The sequence below is a fragment of the Heptranchias perlo genome, chromosome 16, assembly GCF_035084215.1.
Source record: "Heptranchias perlo isolate sHepPer1 chromosome 16, sHepPer1.hap1, whole genome shotgun sequence".
In the NCBI taxonomy this organism is placed as follows: Eukaryota; Metazoa; Chordata; class Chondrichthyes; order Hexanchiformes; family Hexanchidae; genus Heptranchias; species Heptranchias perlo.
In genome coordinates, this window is record NC_090340.1 from 8,975,188 (window position 1) to 8,995,264 (window position 20,077).

The 20,077-nt window shown below is 46.3% G+C and overlaps 1 protein-coding gene across 2 annotated transcripts in view; it reads right to left on the reverse strand.

Moving 5' to 3' along the window:
* Nucleotides 1-2,267: 2,267 nt before the first annotated feature.
* LOC137333478 (uncharacterized) overlaps nucleotides 2,268-20,077 on the reverse strand; it is a 55,160-nt gene continuing 37,350 nt past the window's right edge. For both annotated transcript variants that reach the window (XM_067997635.1, XM_067997634.1), the window contains one exon: nucleotides 2,268-4,713. In XM_067997635.1, the coding sequence (XP_067853736.1) occupies nucleotides 3,100-4,443 (1,344 nt within the window). In that variant the 5' untranslated portion in view covers nucleotides 4,444-4,713 and the 3' untranslated portion in view covers nucleotides 2,268-3,099. The remainder of the gene's footprint in view (nucleotides 4,714-20,077) is intronic.

Here is a 20,077-nt window from a genome sequence, read left to right on the forward strand (position 1 = left end):
GGGAGAACTCCCCAGCTCTTCTTCCAATAGTGGCCGTGGGATCTTTAACATCCATGTAAACAGGCAGACGGACTCTCGGTTTAATGTTTTATCTGAAAGACGGCACCTCTGACAGTGCAGCACTCCCTCAGTACGGCACTGGGAGTGTCAGCCTGGATTACGGACTCAGGTCTGGGATTGAGGTCCCATAAACTTTTAACTCAGGTGAGAGTGGTACCAATGGAGCCAAGCTGACAACTGGATACAGTAATCCTTTTCTTGTGCTCACTAAGGTGAGGATTGTTCGTGCTGGGGAATGAAACCCTTTCTATTTCAGGTACTCAGTGACAGCATCTCAGCATCAAACACTCCCACTCCCAGCTCAGCTATCGAATGGTAAGATATGGAGCACAGCTCTGTCCCAACAGTGTCAGTACTGCACCAAACTGACATTTCGTCCATCCTGTGAGTTCACTGAGAGAGACTCACAATTAATGCTCGGTTATGGGCGGTTTTATTCCAGATACAGGAACTGGATTGAGATGGCACAAGCCCCTCAGCAGAGAGAGAAGACTTTCATCCCATCGTTCTACCTGGGATATGGACCCAGGTCCCAGAGGTTAAACATCAGTGACTGACCCACTGTATCACCCAGTCCTCCCTTAAGACACTTTATTATAAAACGATCCTCCCTCAGACGGAGGAATTAACCTGTTTAAAATAAGTGGGTTAATGCTAAACTAGCAGAGTAATTTCAGATGGAGACATGAAGCATTTGCACATTAGCATCAGATGGTGTTGTTCCTGGACTTGACTGTCTCAAAAGAAGAACGGACTAACATTACTATAGTGCCTTTCAGGGTGGGAGGAGCCTCATGTAGAGTATAAACACCGGCAGAGACCTGTTGGGCCGAATGGCCTTTTTCTGTGCGATAAAATTCTATGTAACTCTATGTAACTTACTCGGGATGTCCCAAAGTGTTTCATAGCCGATGGGTGAATTTTTGAAGTGTTGTTATGGAGACAAATACACCAATTAATTTACACACAGAAAGGTCCCACAAATGAAATAAAATGACCAGTTGGTTGAGGGATAAATATTGACCAGGACAGTGGGGAGAACTCCCTTGCTCTTTGACGAGTGCAATGGGATCTTTTACATCCACCTGAGAGGGCAGACCGGGCTTCGGATTAACGACTCATCTGAAAGACGGCACCTCCAACAGTGCAACTCACCCTCAGTACTGCACTGAAATGTCAGCCTGGATTATCTGCTCAAGTGCATGGTGGGACAACCAACAATCTTCTAACTCAGGGGTGAGAGTGCTACCGATTGAACCAAGCTGACAGTGTAGGTCCAGTGTTTTAGAATGGATTAAAAACTAAAAAATATCAATCTTTTCAGTGGGGCGGGCAGGGGTTTTTTCCATGGGGTGTTTGGATATGAGATTAAAACAAAACTACTTCAAATAGGAATTTCAAGATAAGGTTCAAAATAGAAACATTGTTTCTTCCATTGGTCGAACAATTCAAATAAAGCAAATGAAAAGAAAAACAGTCTAGTCGGATAAAAACTCTAACACGCCAAGTCCAAGTGTATCGCTAGTCTATCAATAACTTTGCTACTAGTCACTGAAATATCCCAGTGAACATTTTAGAAGCACGGGCCCAACTAATCGGTTTTCACTGGTCGAATTACAGAACTGACCGCTCTGGAGAACTTCCCCTTGTTTCTGTGTTCTGAGGAACGTTCCTTCGAAAGGAAGAGTGGTCCTGTAAAAAAAGTCACAGGAATTTCGAGGGGTGTTTGAACATCTGACCCTAAACACCCCTCACCCATCAGGACTCTTGTTTATGATTATTTTATTCATAACAATAAAAAGAAACAATAATCAATAAGCTGTGTAGACACGAGGGAGAAATGTGCTCGGGTCTGGCTCCTGATCGCTGCCCATGGAACCCTGCAGGAAGTGTAGATAGGAATATAGGAATTGCTGGATGTAAAAAGACCAAAGTCCATCTAGTTCACCTTCTACCATCCTGGTAGTCGCATGATACAATGATAATGGAGTTATTGACTAATCATAGCTATCAATCTCTATCAATTAGACTACAACAGACCCACACATGACACAAGGAAAAAATCCCACTGGTGGAGAGCTTTGGGAACCATGGGTCCAAAGTCACCTGTTCCTCCCAAGTGTACACGTGTGGACATCAGGTGAGGCTGAGTTGTGAAGTCTCCCTACGGACAAAAGGCCCGCTGACGTTTGCTGATTAGGGTCAAAAATGGCTAATTGGGTGAGGTACTAGAGACCAACCAGTGCCCCTGTAATAATAGCCCAACAAGGCAGGCCTTCAGAAGAGGAGGAAGGGTGAGGAGAACATTGATGAAAAAAGGAGGAGCAAAGGTAAAAAATAATAAGAATATCCCTCGACTGGAGGGAGACACAGATCTGGACTCGGGAGAGACACAGATCCTGGCCTGAGAGGGAGACACAGAGCCTAGACTCAAGAGAGTCCTGGATTCTGGACTGGTGGAAGACACAGATCCTGGACTGGAGAGAAACACAGATTGTGGATTGGACAGAGACACAAATCCTATGATGTGGAGATGCCGGTGATGGACTAGGATGGACAAATGTAAGGAGTCGTACAACACCAGTCGTACAACACCAGGTTATAGTCCAACAACTTTATTTGAAATCACAAGCTTTCGGAGCTTTCCTCCTTCATCAGGTGAGTGAAGGGTTCCATAAAGGCACAGCATATATAGTCAGAGAACAATGCCTGGTGATTACAGATAATCTTTCCAACTGCCCCTTATCACACCTCAGCAGAGAGATAATCACAGCAATCAAAGGAGTGGATGGTGTTCAGACAGAGAAACATTACATCCAAGACTACTGAATACACAAGCGGTCAGATCACAAAGACAGAGAGAGAGAGACACCCGAAAGGCAGAGAAAGAGATAGAATGACCAGTTGTATTAAAAACAGATAACTTTTTTTCCGCTGGTGGGGTTACGTGTAGCGCGATATGAACCCAAGATCCCGGTTGAGGCCGTCCTCATGGGTGTGGAACTTGGCTATCAATTTCTGCTCGACGATTTTGCGTTGTCATGTGCCTCGAAGGCTGCCTTGGAGAACGCTTACCCGAAGATCGGAGGCTGAATGTCCTTGACTGCTGAAGTGTTCCCCGACTGGGAGGGAACCCTCCTGTCTGGCGATTGTTGCGCGGTGTCCGTTCATCCGTTGTCGCAGTGTCTGCATGGTCTCGCCGATGTACCATGCTCCGGGGCATCCTTTCCTGCAACGTATGAGGTAGACAACATTGGTCGAGTCACAGGAGTATGAACCATGTACCTGGTGGGTGGTGTCCTCTCGTGTGATGGTGGTATCTGTGTCGATGATCTGGCATGTCTTGCAGAGGTTGCCGTGGCAGGGTTGTGTGGTGTCGTGGACGCTGTTCTCCTGAAAGCTGGGTAATTTGCTGCGAATGATGGTCTGTTTGAGGTTGGGTCGCTGTTTGAAGGCGAGTAGTGGAGGTGTGGGGATGGCCATAGCGAGGTGTTCGTCATCATCGATGACACGTTGAAGGCTGCGAAGAACATGGCGTAGTTTCTCCGCTCCGGGGAAGTACTGGATGATGAAGGGTACTCTGTTGGTTGTGTCCCGTATTTGTCTTCTGAGGAGATCTATGCAATTTTTCGCTGTGGCCCGTCGGAACTGTCGATCGACGAGTCGAGTGTCATATCCCGTTCTTACGAGGGTGTCTTTCAGCGTCTGTAGGTGTCCATCGTGTTCCTCCTCGTCTGAGCAGATCCTGTGTATTCGCAGGGCCTGTCCATAGGGGATGGCCTCTTTGACGTGGTTGGGGTGGGAGCTGGAAAAGTGGAGCATCGTGAGGTTGTCCGTGGGCTTGCGGTAGAGTGAGGTGTTGAGGTGCCCGTCTTTGATGGAGATTCGTGTGTCCAAGAATGAAACCGATTCTGAGGAGTAGTCCATGGTGAGCTTGATGGTGGGATGGAACTTGTTGATGTTATCGTGTAGTCTCTTCAGTGATTCTTCACCGTGGGTCCATAGGAAGAAAATGTCGTCGATGTATCTGGTGTATAGCGTTGGTTGGAGGTCCTGTGCAGTGAAGAAGTCGTGCTCGAACTTGTCCATGAAAATGTTGGCGTATTGGGGTGCGAATTTGATCCCCATGGCTGTTCCGCGTGTTTGGGTAAAGAACTGGTTATCGAAGGTGAAGACATTGTGATCCAGCATGAAGCAGATGAGTTGTAGGATGGCGTCTGGAGATTGGCTGTTGTTGGTGTTGAGTATTGATGCTGTTGCAGCAATGTCGTAATCGTGGGGGATACTGGTGTAGATTGCCGAGACGTCCATCGTGGTGAGAAGTGTTCCTGGTTCAACAGGTCCGTGGGTGCTGAGTTTTTGGAGGAAGTCTGTCGTGTCCATCCTAGAATGGAGAGAGACACAAAACCTGGAGTGGAGGAAGACACAGATCCTGGACTGGAAGCAGACTTAGATTCTGGACTGCAGATTGACACAGATCCTGGACTGGAGGAAGACACAAATCCTGGACTGGAGGGAGGCATAGATCCTAATCTGGAAGCAGACACAGACCCTGGACTGCAGATTGACACAGATCCTGGACTGAAGAGAGACACGGATCCTGGACTGGGGGGAGGCACTGATACTGGATTGGAGTGAGACACAGATCCTGGACTGGATGGAAACATAGATCAGATCAGAGACTGGGTATTCTGCAGCGAGTGACTCACCTCTTGATTCCCCAAATCCTTTCCACCATCTACAAGGCACAAGTCAGGAGTGTGATGGAACACTCTCCACTTGCCTGGGTGAGTGCAGCTCCAACAACACTCAAGAAGCTCGACACCATCCAGGACAAAGCAGCCAACTTGATTGGCACCCCATCCACCACCCTAAACATTCACTCCCTTCACCACCGGTGCACTGTTGCTGCAGTGTGTACCATCCACAGGATGCAATGCAGCAACTCGCGAAGGCTTCTTTGACAGCACCTCCGAAACCCGTGACCTCTACCACCTAGAAGGAGAAGGGCAGCAGGTACATGGGAACAACACCGCCTGTACGTTCCCCTCCAAGTCACACACCATCCTGACTTGGAAATATATCGCCATTCCTTCATTGTCGCTGGGTCAAAATCCTGGAACTCCCTTCCTAACAGCACTGTGGGAGAACCTTCACCACACGGACTGCAGCAGTTCAAGAAGGCGGCTCACCACCACCTTCTCAAGGGCAATCAGGGATGGGCAATAAATGCCGGCCTCGCCAGCGACGCCCACATCCCATGAATGAATGAAAAAAAAGAGCCTGGACTGGAGGGAGGGACACAGACCCTGGGAAGAAGATAAAAAAACACAGACCCGAGCTGGAGATTGAAACACGGACCCTGGGTTGCAGATTGAAATACAAACGGTGGGTCAGAGAACTGGAGAGAGACACAGACCCTGGACTGGAGGAAGACAGGGATACTGGAATGGAGAGAAACACAGACCCTGCCCCAAATAAAGACTGTGTGACTTGACTCTGTAACCCTGAGCTGGATATTAATCAAAACAGGAAATGTGCATTGTCCAGCTCCGAAATACGTTGAATGTTTAAGAGCACAGTTTATTAATGAAGATAGTTGGTGATATGGAAGATTCCAGTGATTATCTTTATTAAAACAGGAGCGGATACATCTGAATTCGTTTATGAGGGACGGAAGAGGAGGAAGTGAAACGATTGCGATTGTACACTGGGATATTACACTGGGCGATGTTGTTGTAGGAATAAAAAGCTCCGATTAAACTCTTCTCTCTGCTATTTCCAAGAAGGCGTTCACTTGCTTCTTTTAAAATGCGTTAAGACCTCCATTAAACAGCCCACAGAGGAATTTGCCACCATTGCGATTAACGTTCCCACCAGAATGTGGCGCCGTGTCATTCTCAGGAATGGATGTATTTTCTCAAAAACTATTAAAAATGAGAGTTTCGATTTTCTGCTGTATCTGAGATTAAAAGTTACTGTAAGTGTGTGTAGGCACGGGATTAAAATAATGAAACAAAATAACAGACCAGAAGGCAACAAATAACAGTGTAATGAAGTACTGTAAACACAGGTGACAATCTGGCACCAAATCTGTGCTGGAAATGTTGCAATCGTCTCGGTAAAGTAACGAAATAACCTGTGCCCTTAAACTGTCCTTTAAATATATGGACACACTGTAGATAATAACTATTGTTCCTTTCAACTATTTTGCTGTATTTTCCAGGAGATCCTTTGAAAACTGCATTTCCCCAACAACCTCCCAATTACAGAAAGACTTGTATTTATGGAACACTTTATCACATTCTCAGGATGTCCCAAAACGCTTCATCCTCATTAATTACTTTATTTAAGTGTAGCTACTGTTGTTAAGTAGCAAAACGTAGAAGATAAATTTACACACAAGGTCTCACAAACAGCATGAGATGAATCATCAGTTGATCTGTTTTTAGTTGAGGGGGGAATGTTGGCCGGGGAGAACTCCCCTGCTCTTCTTCCAATAGTGGCCGTGGGATCTTTAACATCCACGTAAACAGGCGGACGGAATCTCGGTTTAATGTTTTATCCGAAAGACGGCACCTCTGACAGTGCAGCACTCCCTCAGTACGGCACTGGGAGTGTCAGCCTGGATTACGGACTCAGGTCTGGGATTGAGGTCCCATAAACTTTTAACTCAGGTGAGAGTGGTACCAATGGAGCCAAGCTGACAACTGGATACAGTAATCCTTTTCTTGTGCTCACTAAGGCGAGGATTGTTAGTGCTGGGGAATGAAACCCTTTCTATTTCAGGTACTCAGTGACAGCATCTCAGCATCAAACACTCCCACTCCCAGCTCAGCTATCGAATGGTAAGATATGGAGCACAGCTCTGTCCCAACAGTGTCAGTACTGCACCAAACTGACATTTCATCCATCCTGTGAGTTCACTGAGAGAGACTCACAATTAATGCTCGGTTATGGGCGGTTTTATTCCAGATACAGGAACTGGATTGAGATGGCTCAAGCCCCTCAGCAGAGAGAGAAGACTTTCATCCCATCGTTCTACCTGGGATATGAACCCAGGTCCCAGAGGTTAAACATCAGTGACTGACCCACTGTATCACCCAGTCCTCCCTTAAGACACTTTATTATAAAACGATCCTCCCTCAGACGGAGGAATTAACCTGTTTAAAATAAGTGGGTTAATGCTAAACTAGCGGAGTAATTTCAGATGGAGACATTAAGCATTTGCACATTAGCATCAGATGGCCTTGTTCCTGGACTTGACTCTATCAAAAGACGAACAGACTTGCATTACTATAGTGCCTTTCAGGGTGGGAGGAGCCTCATGTCGAGTATAAACACCGGCAGAGATCTGTTGGGCCGAATGGCCTGTTTCTTGGCGATAAAATTCTATGTACCTCTATGTAACTTACTCGGGATGTCCCAAAGTGTTTCATAGCCGATGGGTGAATTTTTGAAGTGTTGTTATGGAGACAAATACACCAATTAATTTACACACAGAAAGGTCCCACAAATGAAATAAAATGACCAGATAATCTGTTTATTGGTTTTGGTTGAGGGATAAATATTGACCAGGAAAATGGGGAGAACTCCCTTGCTCTTTGACGAGTGCAATGGGATCTTTTACATCTACCTGAGAGGGCAGACGGGGCCTCGGATTAACGACTCATCTGAAAGACGGCACCTCCAACAGTGCAGCTCACCCTCAGTACTGCACTGAAATGTCAGACTGGGTTATGTGCTCAAGTGCATGGTGGGACAACCAACAATCTTCTAACTCAGGGGTGAGAGTGCTACTGATTGAACCAAGCTGACAGTGTAGGACCAGTGTTTTAGAATGGAATTTTTAAAAAAAATATCAATCTTTTCAGTGGGGCGGGCAGGGGTTTTTTCCATGGGGTGTTTGGATATGAGATTAAAACAAAACTACTTCAAATAGGAATTTCAAGATAAGGTTCAAAATAGAAACATTGTTTCTTCCATTGGTCGAACAATTCAAATGAAGCAAATGAAAAGAAAAACAGTCTAGTCGGATAAAAACTCTAACATGCCAAATCCAAGTGTGTCGCTAGTCTATCAATAACTTTGCTACTAGTCACTGAAATATCCCAGTGAACATTTTAGAAACACGGGCCCAACTAATCGGTTTTCACTGGTCGAATTACAGAACTGACCGCTCTGGAGAACTTCCCCTTGTTTCTGTGTTCTGAGGAACGTTCCTTCGAAAGGAAGAGTGGTCCTGTAAAAAAGTCACAGGAATTTCGAGGGGTGTTTGAACATCTGACCCTGAACACCCCTCACCCCTCAGGACTCTTGTTTATGAATATTTTATTCATAACAATAAAAAGAAACAATAATCAATAAGCTGTGTAGACACGAGGGAGAAATGTGCTCGGGTCTGGCTCCTGATCGCTGCCCATGGAACCCTGCAGGAAGTGTAGATAGGAATATAGGAATTGCTGGATGTAAAAAGACCAAAGTCCATTCAGTTCACCTTCTACCATCCTGGTAGTCGCATGATACAATAATAATGGAGTTATTGACTAATCATAGCTATCAATCTCCATCAATTATTCTACAACAGACAAGAAACAAGGCAAAAAACTCACTGGTGGAGAGCTTTTGGAGCCATGGTTACAAAGTCACCTGTTGCTCACGAATGTAAACAAGTGGACATCAGGTGAGGCTGAGTTGTGAAGGCTTCCTACGGCCAAAAGCACCACTGACATTTGCTGATTAGGGTCAAGAATGGCTGATTGGGTGAGGTACTAGAGACCAACCAGTGCCCCTGTAATAATAGCCCAACAAGGCCGGCCTTCAGAAGAGGGGTTAGGGTGAGGAGAACATTGATGCAAAATGAAGGAGCAAAGGTAAAAAAATAATAAGAAAATTCCTCGACTGGAGAGAGACACAGATCCTGGACTGGAGAGGGACGCAGAACCTGGACTGGAGAATGTCACATCTCCAGGCCTGGAAGGAGACACAAATCCTGGTCTGGGGGGAGGCACTGATTCTGGACTGGCAGAAGACACAGATCCTGGACTGGAGGGAGGCACTGATCCTGGACTGGAGGGAAACACAGAACCTGGACTGGAGGGAGGCACTGATCCTGGACTGGAGGGAGGCACTGATCCTGGACTGGAGGGAGGCACAGATCCTGGACTGGAGGGAGGCACAGATCCTGGACTGGAGGGAGACACAGATCCTGGACTGGCAGAAGACACAGATCCTGGACTGGAGTGAGACACAGATACTGGGCTGAGAGGGAGACACAGAGCCTAAACTCAAGAGAGTCCTAGATCCTGGACTGGGGGAAGACACGGATTGTGGACTTGAGAGAGACACAGATCCTGGACTGGCAGAGCACACAGATAGTGGACTGGAGGGAGGCACAGATCCTGGACTGGAGGGAGGCACAGATCCTGGACTGGAGGGAGGCACAGATCCTGGACTGGAGGGAGGCACAGATCCTGGACTGGCAGAAGACACAGATCCTGGACTGGAGTGAGACACAGATACTGGGCTGAGAGGGAGACACAGAGCCTAAACTCAAGAGAGTCCTAGATCCTGGACTGGGGGAAGACACGGATTGTGGACTTGAGAGAGACACAGATCCTGGACTGGAGAGAGACACAGATCCTGGACTGGAGGGAGGCACAGACCCTGGACTGGAGGGAGACACAGATCCTGGCCTGAGAGGGAGACACAGAGCCTAGACTCAAGAGAGTCCGAGATCCTGGACTGGAATGAGACACAGATCATGGACTGGAGAGAGACACAGATCCTGGACTGGAGAGAGACACAGATTTTGGACTGGAGAGAGACACAGATCCTAGGCTGGAGAGAGACACAGATCCTAGGCTAGAGAGGGACACAGATCCTGGACTGGAGAGAGACACAGATCCTGGACAGGAGAGAGACACAGATGCTCCCCCAAATATACAGTGTATGAGATTCACACTGTAACTCTGGGCAGGGCATGAACCAAAACCAGAAGAGTGCACTGTCCATCTCTGAAATACGTTGAATGTTTAAGAGCACAGTTTATTAATGAAGATAGTTGGTGATATGGAAGATTCCAGTGATTATCTTTATTAAAACAGGAGCGGATACATCTGAATTCGTTTATGAGGGACGGAAGAGGAGGAAGTGAAACGATTGCGATTGTACACTGGGATATTACACTGGGCGATGTTGTTGTAGGAATAAAAAGCTCCGATTAAACTCTTCTCTCTGCTATTTCCAAGAAGGCGTTCACTTGCTTCTTTTAAAATACGTTAAGACCTCCATTAAACAGCCCACAGAGGAATTTGCCACCATTGCGATTAACGTTCCCACCAGAATGTGGCGCCGTGTCATTCTCAGGAATGGATGTATTTTCTCAAAAACTATTAAAAATGAGAGTTTCGATTTTCTGCTGTATCTGAGATTAAAAGTTACTGTAAGTGTGTGTAGGCACGGGATTAAAATAATGAAACAAAATAACAGACCAGAAGGCAACAAATAACAGTGTAATGAAGTACTGTAAACACAGGTGACAATCTGGCACCAAATCTGTGCTGGAAATGTTGCAATAGTCTCGGTAAAGTAACGAAATAACCTGTGCCCTTAAACTGTCCTTTAAATATATGGACACACTGTAGATAATAACTATTGTTCCTTTCAACAACGTTGCTGTATTTTCCAGGAGATCCTTTGAAAACTGCATTTCCCCAACAACCTCCCAATTACAGAAAGACTTGTATTTATGGAACACTTTATCACATTCTCAGGATGTCCAAAAACGCTTCATCCTCATTAATTACTTTAGTTAAGTGTAGCTACTGTTGTTAAGTAGCAAAACGTAGAAGATAAATTTACACACAAGGTCTCACAAACAGCATGAGATGAATCATCAGTTGATCTGTTTTTAGTTGAGGGGGGAATGTTGGCTGGGGAGAACTCCCCAGCTCTTCTTCCAATAGTGGCCGTGGGATCTTTAACATCCACGTAAACAGGCAGACGGAATCTCGGTTTAACGTTTTATCTGAAAGACGGCACCTCTGACAGTGCAGCACTCCCTCAGTACGGCACTGGGAGTGTCAGCCTGGATTACGGACTCAGGTCTGGGATTGAGGTCCCATGAACTCATGACTCTGAGCTGAGAGTGGTACCAATGGAGCCAAGCTGACAACTGGATACAGTAATCCTTTTCTTGTGCTCACTAAGGTGAGGATTGTTAGTGCTGGGGAATGAAACCCTTTCTATTTCAGGTACTCAGTGACAGCATCTCAGCATCAAACACTCCCACTCCCAGCTCAGCTATCGAATGGTAAGATATGGAGCACAGCTCTGTCCCAACAGTGTCAGTACTGCACCAAACTGACATTTCATCCATCCTGTGAGTTCACTGAGAGAGACTCACAATTAATGCTCGGTTATGGGCGGTTTTATTCCAGATACAGGAACTGGATTGAGATGGCACAAGCCCCTCAGCAGAGAGAGAAGACTTTCATCCCATCGTTCTACCTGGGATATGGACCCAGGTCCCAGAGGTTAAACATCAGTGACTGACCCACTGTATCACCCAGTCCTCCCTTAAGACACTTTATTATAAAACGATCCTCCCTCAGACGGAGGAATTAACCTGTTTAAAATAAGTGGGTTAATTATAAACTAGCAGAGTAATTTCAGATAGAGACATTAAGCATTTGCACATTTGCATCAGATGGCTTTGTTCCTGGACTTGACTGTCTCAAAAGACGAACAGACTAACATTACTATAGCAACTTTCAGGGTGGGAGGAGCCTCATGTAGAGTATAAACACCGGCAGAGACCTGTTGGGCCGAATGGCCTTTGTCTGTGCGATAAAATTCTATGTAACACTATGTAACTTACTCGGGGTGTCCCAAAGTGTTTCATAGCCGATGGGTTAATTTTTGAAGTGTTGTTATGGAGACAAATACACCAATTAATTTACACACAGAAAGGTCCCACAAATGAAATAAAATGACCAGATATTCAGTTTATCGGTGTTGGTTGAGGGATAAATATTGACCAGGACAATGGGGAGAACTCCCTTGCTCTTTGACGAGTGCAATGGGATCTTTCACATCCACCTGAGAGGGCAGACCGGGCTTCGGATTAACGACTCATCTGAAAGACGGCACCTCCAACAGTGCAGCTCACCCTCAGTACTGCACTGAAATGTCAGCCTGGGTTATGTGCTCAAGTGCATGGTGGGACAACCAACAATCTTCTAACTCAGGGGTGAGAGTGCTCCCGATTGAACCAAGCTGACAGTGTAGGACCAGTGTTTTAGAATGGATTAAAAACTAAAAAATATCAATCTTTTCAGTGGGGCGGGCAGGGTTTTTTTTATATGGGGTGTTTGGATATGAGATTAAAACAAAACTACTTCAAATAGGAATTTCAAGATAAGGTTCAAAATAGAAACATTGTTTCTTCCATTGGTCGAACAATTCAAATAAAGCAAATGAAAAGAAAAACAGTCCAGTCGGATAAAAACTCTAACATGCCAAGTCCAAGTGTGTCGCTAGTCTATCGATAACTTTGCTACTAGTCACTGAAATATCCCGGTGAACATTTTAGAAGCACGGGCCCAACTAATCGGTTTTCACAGGTCGAATTACAGAACTGACCGCTCTGGAGAACTTCCCCTTGTTTCTGTGTTCTGAGGAACGTTCCTTCGAAAGGAAGAGTGGTCCTGTAAAAAAAGTCACAGGAATTTCGAGGGGTGTTTGAACATCTGACCCTGAACACCCCCTCACCCATCAGGACTCTTATTTATGAATATTTTATTCATAACAATAAAAAGTAACAATAAGCAATAAGCTGTAGACACGAGGGAGAAATGTGCTCGGGTTTGGCTCCTGATCGCTGCCCATGGAACCCTGCAGGAAGTGTAGACAGGAATATAGGAATTGCTGGATGTAAAAAGACCAAAGTCCATCTAGTTCACCTTCTACCATCCTGGTAGTCGCATGATACAATAATATTGGAGTTATTGACTAATCATAGCGATCAATCTCTATCAAATAGACTACAACAGACCCACACATGACACCAGGAAAAAACCCACTGGTGGAGAGCTTTGGGAACCATGGGTCCAAAGTCACCTGTTCCTCCCAAGTGTACACGTGTGGACATCAGGTGAGGCTGAGTTGTGATGGCTCCCTACAGACAAAAGCACCACTAACATTTGCTGATTAGGGTCATGAATGGCTGATTGGGTGAGGGACTAGAGACCAACCAGTGCCCCTGTAATAATAGCCCAACAAGGCAGGCCTTCAGAAGAGGGGTTAGGGTGAGGAGAACATTGATGAAAAATGGAGGAGCAAAGGTAAAAAATAATAATAAAATCGCTCGACTGGAGGAAGACACAAATCCTGGACTGGCGGAAGACACAGATCCTGGACTGGAGAGAGGCACAGATCCTGGACTGGAGGAAGACACAGATCCTGGATTGGAGGGAGGCACAGATCCTGGAGTGGAGGCAGACACAGATCCTGGAGTGGAGGGAGGCACAGATCCTGGAGTGGAGGGAGGCACAGATCCTGGAGTGGAGGAAGACACAGATCCTGGACTGGAGGGAGGCACAGATCCTGGAGTGGAGGAAGACACAGATCCTGGAGTGGAGGGAGGCTCAGATCCTGGAGTGGAGGGAGGCACAGATCCTGACCTGGAGAGAGACACAGATCCTGGCCTGAGATGGAGACACACAGCCTGGACCCAAGAGAGTCCTAGATCCTGGACTGGGGGAAGACACTGATTGTGGACTGGAGAGAAACACAAATCCTGGACTGGAGTGAGACACAGATCTTGGACTGGAGAGGGACACAGAACATGGACTAGAGAGAGAGACACACACAGATCCTCGACTGGATGAAACACAGAAGCTGGACTGGAGAGAGACACAAATCCTGTACTGGAGAGAGACACAAGTCCTGGAGTGGAGGGAGACACAGATCCTGGACAGGAAGCAGACTTAGATCCTGGACTCGAGGACGACACAGATCCTGGACTGGAGGATGAAACATATCCCAGACTGGAGAGAGACACAAATCCTGGAATGGAGGGAGGCACAGATCGTAATCTTGAAGCACCGACCCTGGACTCCAGATTGACACAGATCCTGGACTGAAGAGAGACATGGATCCTGGACTGTGGGGAGGCACTGATACTGAATTGGAGTGAGACACAGATCCTGGACTGGATGGAGACATTGATCAGATCAGAGGCTGGGTATTCTGCAGCGAGTGACTCACCTCTTGACTCCCCAAATACTTTCACCATCTACAAGGCACAAGTCAGGAGTGTGATGGAATACTCTCCACTTGCCTGGATGAGTGCTGCACCAACAACACTCAAGAAGCTCGACACCATCCAGGACAACGCAGCCCTCTTGTTTGGAACCCCCTCTAATGCGTTAAACACTCAGTCCCTCCATCACCGGTGCACAGTGGCTGCAGTGTATACCATCCACAGGATGCATTGCAGCAAATCACCAAGGCTTCTTTGACAGCACCTCCCAAACCTGCGACCTCCATTACCTAGAAGGACCAGGGCGGCAGGCACATGGGAACAACACCACCTGCACGTTCCCCTACAAGTCACATACCATCCCGACTTGGAAATATATCGCCGTTCCTTCATCGTCACTGGGTCAAAATCCTGGGACTCCCTTCCTAACAGCAGTGTGGGAGAACCTTCACCACACGGACTGCAGCGGTTCAAGAAGACGGCTCACCACCACCTTCTCAAGGGCAATTAGGGATGGGCAATAAATGCTGGCCTTGCCAACGACGCCCACAGCCCACGAATGAATAAAAAAAAGAACCTGGACTGGTGAGAGACAGAGACCCAGGGCTGGAGATTGAAATACAGACCCAGGGCTGGAGATTGAAATACAGACCCAGGGCTGGAGATTGAAACACAGACCCTGGGCTGGAGATTAAAATACAGACCCAGGGCTGGAGATTAAAATACAGACCCAGGGCTGGAGATTAAAACACAGACCCAGGGCTGGAGATTGAAATACAGACCCAGGGCTGGAGATTAAAATACAGACCCAGGACTGGAGATTGAAATACAGACCCAGGGCTGGAGATTGAAATACAGACCCAGGGCTGGAGATTGAAATACAGACCCAGGGCTGGAGATTGAAATACAGACCCAGGGCTGGAGATTAAAATACAGACCCAGGGCTGGAGATTGAAATACAGACCCAGGGCTGATGATTGAAATACAGACCCAGGGCTGGAGATTGAAATACAGACCCAGGGCTGGAGATTAAAATACAGACCTAGGGCTGGAGATTGTAATAAACACCCAGGGCTGGAGATTGAAACACAGACCCAGGGCTGGAGATTAAAATACAGACCCAGGGCTGGAGATTGAAATACAGACCCAGGGCTGGAGATTAAAATACAGACCCAGGGCTGGAGATTGAAATACAGACCCAGGGCTGGAGATTGAAACACAGACCCAGGGCTGGAGATTGAAATACAGACCCAGGGCTGGGGATTGAAATACAGACCCAGGGCTGGAGATTAAAATACAGACCTAGGGCTGGAGATTGTAATAAACACCCAGGGCTGCAGATTGAAACACAGACCTAGGGCTGGAGATTGAAATACAGACCTACGGCTGGAGATTGAAACATAGACCTAGGGCTGGAGATTGAAATACAGACCCAGGGCTGGAGATTGAAACACAGACCTGGGGCTGGAGATTGAAATACAGACCTAGGGCTGGAGATTGAAACACAGACCCTGGGCTGGAGAGTGAAACACAGGCCTTGGGCTGGAGAGTGAAACACACACCGAGGGCTGGAGAGTGAAACACAGACCTTGGGCTGAAGATTGAAACACAGACCCTGGGCTGGAGATTGAAATACAGACCCAGGGCTGGAGATTGAAATACAGACCCAGGGCTGGAGATTAAAATACAGACCCAGGGCTGGAGATTGAAATACAGACCCAGGGCTGATGATTGAAATACAGACCCAGGGCTGGAGATTGAAATACAGACCCAGGGCTGGAGATTAAAATACAGACCTAGGGCTGGAGATTGTAATAAACACCCAGGGCTGGAGATTGAAACACAGACCCAGGGCTGGAGATTAAAATACAGACCCAGGGCTGGAGATTGAAATACAGACCCAGGGCTGGAGATTAAAATACAGACCCAGGGCTGGAGATTGAAATACAGACCCAGGGCTGGAGATTGAAACACAGACCCAGGGCTGGAGATTGAAATACAGACCCAGGGCTGGGGATTGAAATACAGACCCAGGGCTGGAGATTAAAATACAGACCTAGGGCTGGAGATTGTAATAAACACCCAGGGCTGCAGATTGAAACACAGACCTAGGGCTGGAGATTGAAATACAGACCTACGGCTGGAGATTGAAACATAGACCTAGGGCTGGAGATTGAAATACAGACCCAGGGCTGGAGATTGAAACACAGACCTGGGGCTGGAGATTGAAATACAGACATATGGCTGGAGATTGAAACACAGACCCTGGGCTGGAGAGTGAAACACAGGCCTTGGGCTGGAGAGTGAAACACACACCGAGGGCTGGAGAGTGAAACACAGACCTTGGGCTGAAGATTGAAACACAGACCCTGGGCTGGAGATTGAAACAGAGACGTAGCGCTGGAGAGTGAAAAACAGACCCTGGGCTGGAGATTGAAACACAGACCCAGGGCTGGAGATTGAAACACAGACCCAGGGCTGGAGATTGAAACACAGACCCAGGTCTGGAGATTGAAATACAGACCCAGGGCTGGAGATTGAAACACAGACCCAGGGCTGGAGTTGAAACACAGACCCAGGGCTGGAGATTGAAACACAGACCCAGGGCTGGAGATTGAAACACAGACCTAAGGCTGAAGATTCAAACAACGTCCCTGAGCTGGAGAGCGAAACACAGACCCTGGGCTGCAGATTGAAATAGAGATGGTGGGTCAGAGAACTGGAGAGAGACACAGGCCCTGGACTGGAGGTAGACAGAGCTACTGGACTGGAGAGAGACACAGATCCTGGACTGGAGAGAGACACAGACCCTGGACTGGAGAGAGACACAGATCCCAGGCTAGAGAGAGACACAGATGCTCCCCCAAATATACAGTGTATGAGATTCACACTGTAACTCTGGGCAGGGCATGAACCAAAACCAGAAGAGTGCACTGTCCATCTCCGAAATATGTTGAATGTTTAAGAGCACAGTTTATTAATGAAGATAGTTGGTGATATGGAAGATTCCAGTGATTATCTTTATTAAAACAGGAGCGGATACATCTGAATTCGTTTATGAGGGACGGAAGAGGAGGAAGTGAAACGATTGCGATTGTACACTGGGATATTACACTGGGCGATGTTGTTTTCGGAATAAAAAGCTCCGATTAAACTCTTCTCTCTGCTATTTCCAAGAAGGTGTTCACTTGCTTCTTTTAAAATACGTTAAGACCTCCATTAAACAGCCCACAGAGGAATTTGCCACCATTGCGATTAATGTTCCCACCAGAATGTGGCGCCGTGTCATTCTCAGGAATGGATGTATTTTCTCAAAACTATTAAAAATGAGAATTTCGATTTTCTGCTGTATCTGAGATTAAAAGTTACTGTAAGTGTGTGTAGGCACGGGATTAAAATAATGAAACAAAATAACAGACCAGAAGGCAACAAATAACAGTGTAATGAAGTACTGTAAACACAGGTGACAATCTGGCACCAAATCTGTGCTGGAAATGTTGCAATAGTCTCGGTAAAGTAACGAAATAACCTGTGCCCTTAAACTGTCCTTTAAATATATGGACACACTGTAGATAATAACTATTGTTCCTTTCAACTATTTTGCAGTATTTTCCAGGCGATCCTTTGAAAACTGCATTTCCCCAACAACCTCCCAATTACAGAAAGACGCACGTTATCACATTCTCAGGATGTCCCAAAACGCTTCATCCTCATTCATTACTTTATTTAAGTGTTGCTATTGTTGTTAAGTAGCAAAACGTAGAAGATAAATTTACACACAAGCTCTCACAAACAGCATGAGATGAATCATCAGTTGATCTGTTTTTAGTTGAGGGGGGAATGTTGGCCGGGGAGAACTCCCCAGCTCTTCTTCCAAGAGTGGCCGTGGGATCTTTAACATCCACGTAAACAGGCAGACGGAATCTCGGTTTAACGTTTTATCTGAAAGACGGCACCTCTGACAGTGCAGCACTCCCTCAGTACGGCACTGGGAGTGTCAGCCTGGATTACGGACTCAGGTCTGGGATTGAGGTCCCATGAACTTTTGACTCTGAGATGAGAGTGGTACCAATGGAGCCAAGCTGACAACTGGATACAGTAATCCTTTTCTTGTGCTCACTAAGGCGAGGATTGTTAGTGCTGGGGAATGAAACCCTTTCTATTTCAGGTACTCAGTGACAGCATCTCAGCATCAAACACTCCCACTCCCAGCTCAGCTATCGAATGGTAAGATATGGAGCACAGCTCTGTCCCAACAGTGTCAGTACTGCACCAAACTGACATTTCATCCGTCCTGTGAGTTCACTGAGAGAGACTCACAATTAATGCCAGGTTATGGGCCGTTTTATTCCAGATACAGGAACTAGATTGAGATGGCACAAGCCCCTCAGCAGAGAGAGAAGACTTTCATCCCATCGTTCTACCTGGGATATGGACCCAGGTCCCAGAGGTTAAACATCAGTGACTGACCCACTGTATCACCCAGTCCTCCCTTAAGACACTTTATTATAAAACGATCCTCCCTCAGACGGAGGAATTAACCTGTTTAAAATAAGTGGGTTAATGCTAAACTAGCAGAGCAATTTCAGATGGAGACATTAAGCATTTGCACATTAGCATCAGATGGTGTTGTTCCTGGACTTGACTGTCTCAAAATAAGAACGGACTAACATTACTACAGTGCCTTTCAGGGTGGGAGGAGCCTCATGTAGAGTATAAACACCGGCAGAGACCTGTTGGGCCGAATGGCCTTTTTCTGTGCGATAAAATTCTATGTAACACTATGTAACTTACTCGGGATGTCCCAAAGTGTTTCATAGCCGATGGGTGAATTTTTGAAGTGTTGTTATGGAGACAAATACACCAATTAATTTACACACAGAAAGGTCCCACAAATGAAATAAAATGACCAGTTGGTTGAGGGATAAATATTGACCAGGACAATGGGGAGAACTCCCTTGCTCGTTGACGAGTGCAATGGGATCTTTTACATCTAACTGAGAGGGCAGATGGGGCCTCGGATTAACGACTCATCTGAAAGACGGCACCTCCAACAGTGCAGCTCACCCTCAGTACTGCACTGAAATGTCAGCCTGGGTTATGTGTTCAAGTGCATGGTGGGACAACCAACAATCTTCTAACTCAGGGGTGAGAGTGCTACCAATTGAACCAAGCTGACAGTGTAGGACCAGTGTTTTAGAATGGATTAAAAACTAAAAAATATCAATCTTTTCAGTGGGGCGGGCAGGGGTTTTTTCCATGGGGTGTTTGGATATGAGATTAAAACAAAACTACTTCAAATAGGAATTTCAAGATAAGGTTCAAAATAGAAACATTGTTTCTTCCATTGGTCAAACAATTCAAATAAAGCAAATGAAAAGAAAAACAGTCTCGTCGGATAAAAACTCTAACACGCCAAGTCCAAGTGTGTCGCTAGTCTATCGATAACTTTGCTACTAGTCACTGAAATATCCTGGTGAACATTTTAGAAACACGGGCCCAACTAATCGGTTTTCACTGGTCGAATTACAGAACTGACCGCTCTGGAGAACTTCCCCTTGTTTCTGTGTTCTGAGGAACGTTCCTTCGAAAGGAAGAGTGGTCCTGTAAAAAAAGTCACAGGAATTTCGAGGGGTGTTTGAACATCTGACCCTGAACACCCCTCACCCATCAGGACTCTTGTTTATGAATATTTTATTCATAACAATAAAAAGTAACAATAAGCAATGAGCTGTGTAGACACGAGGGAGA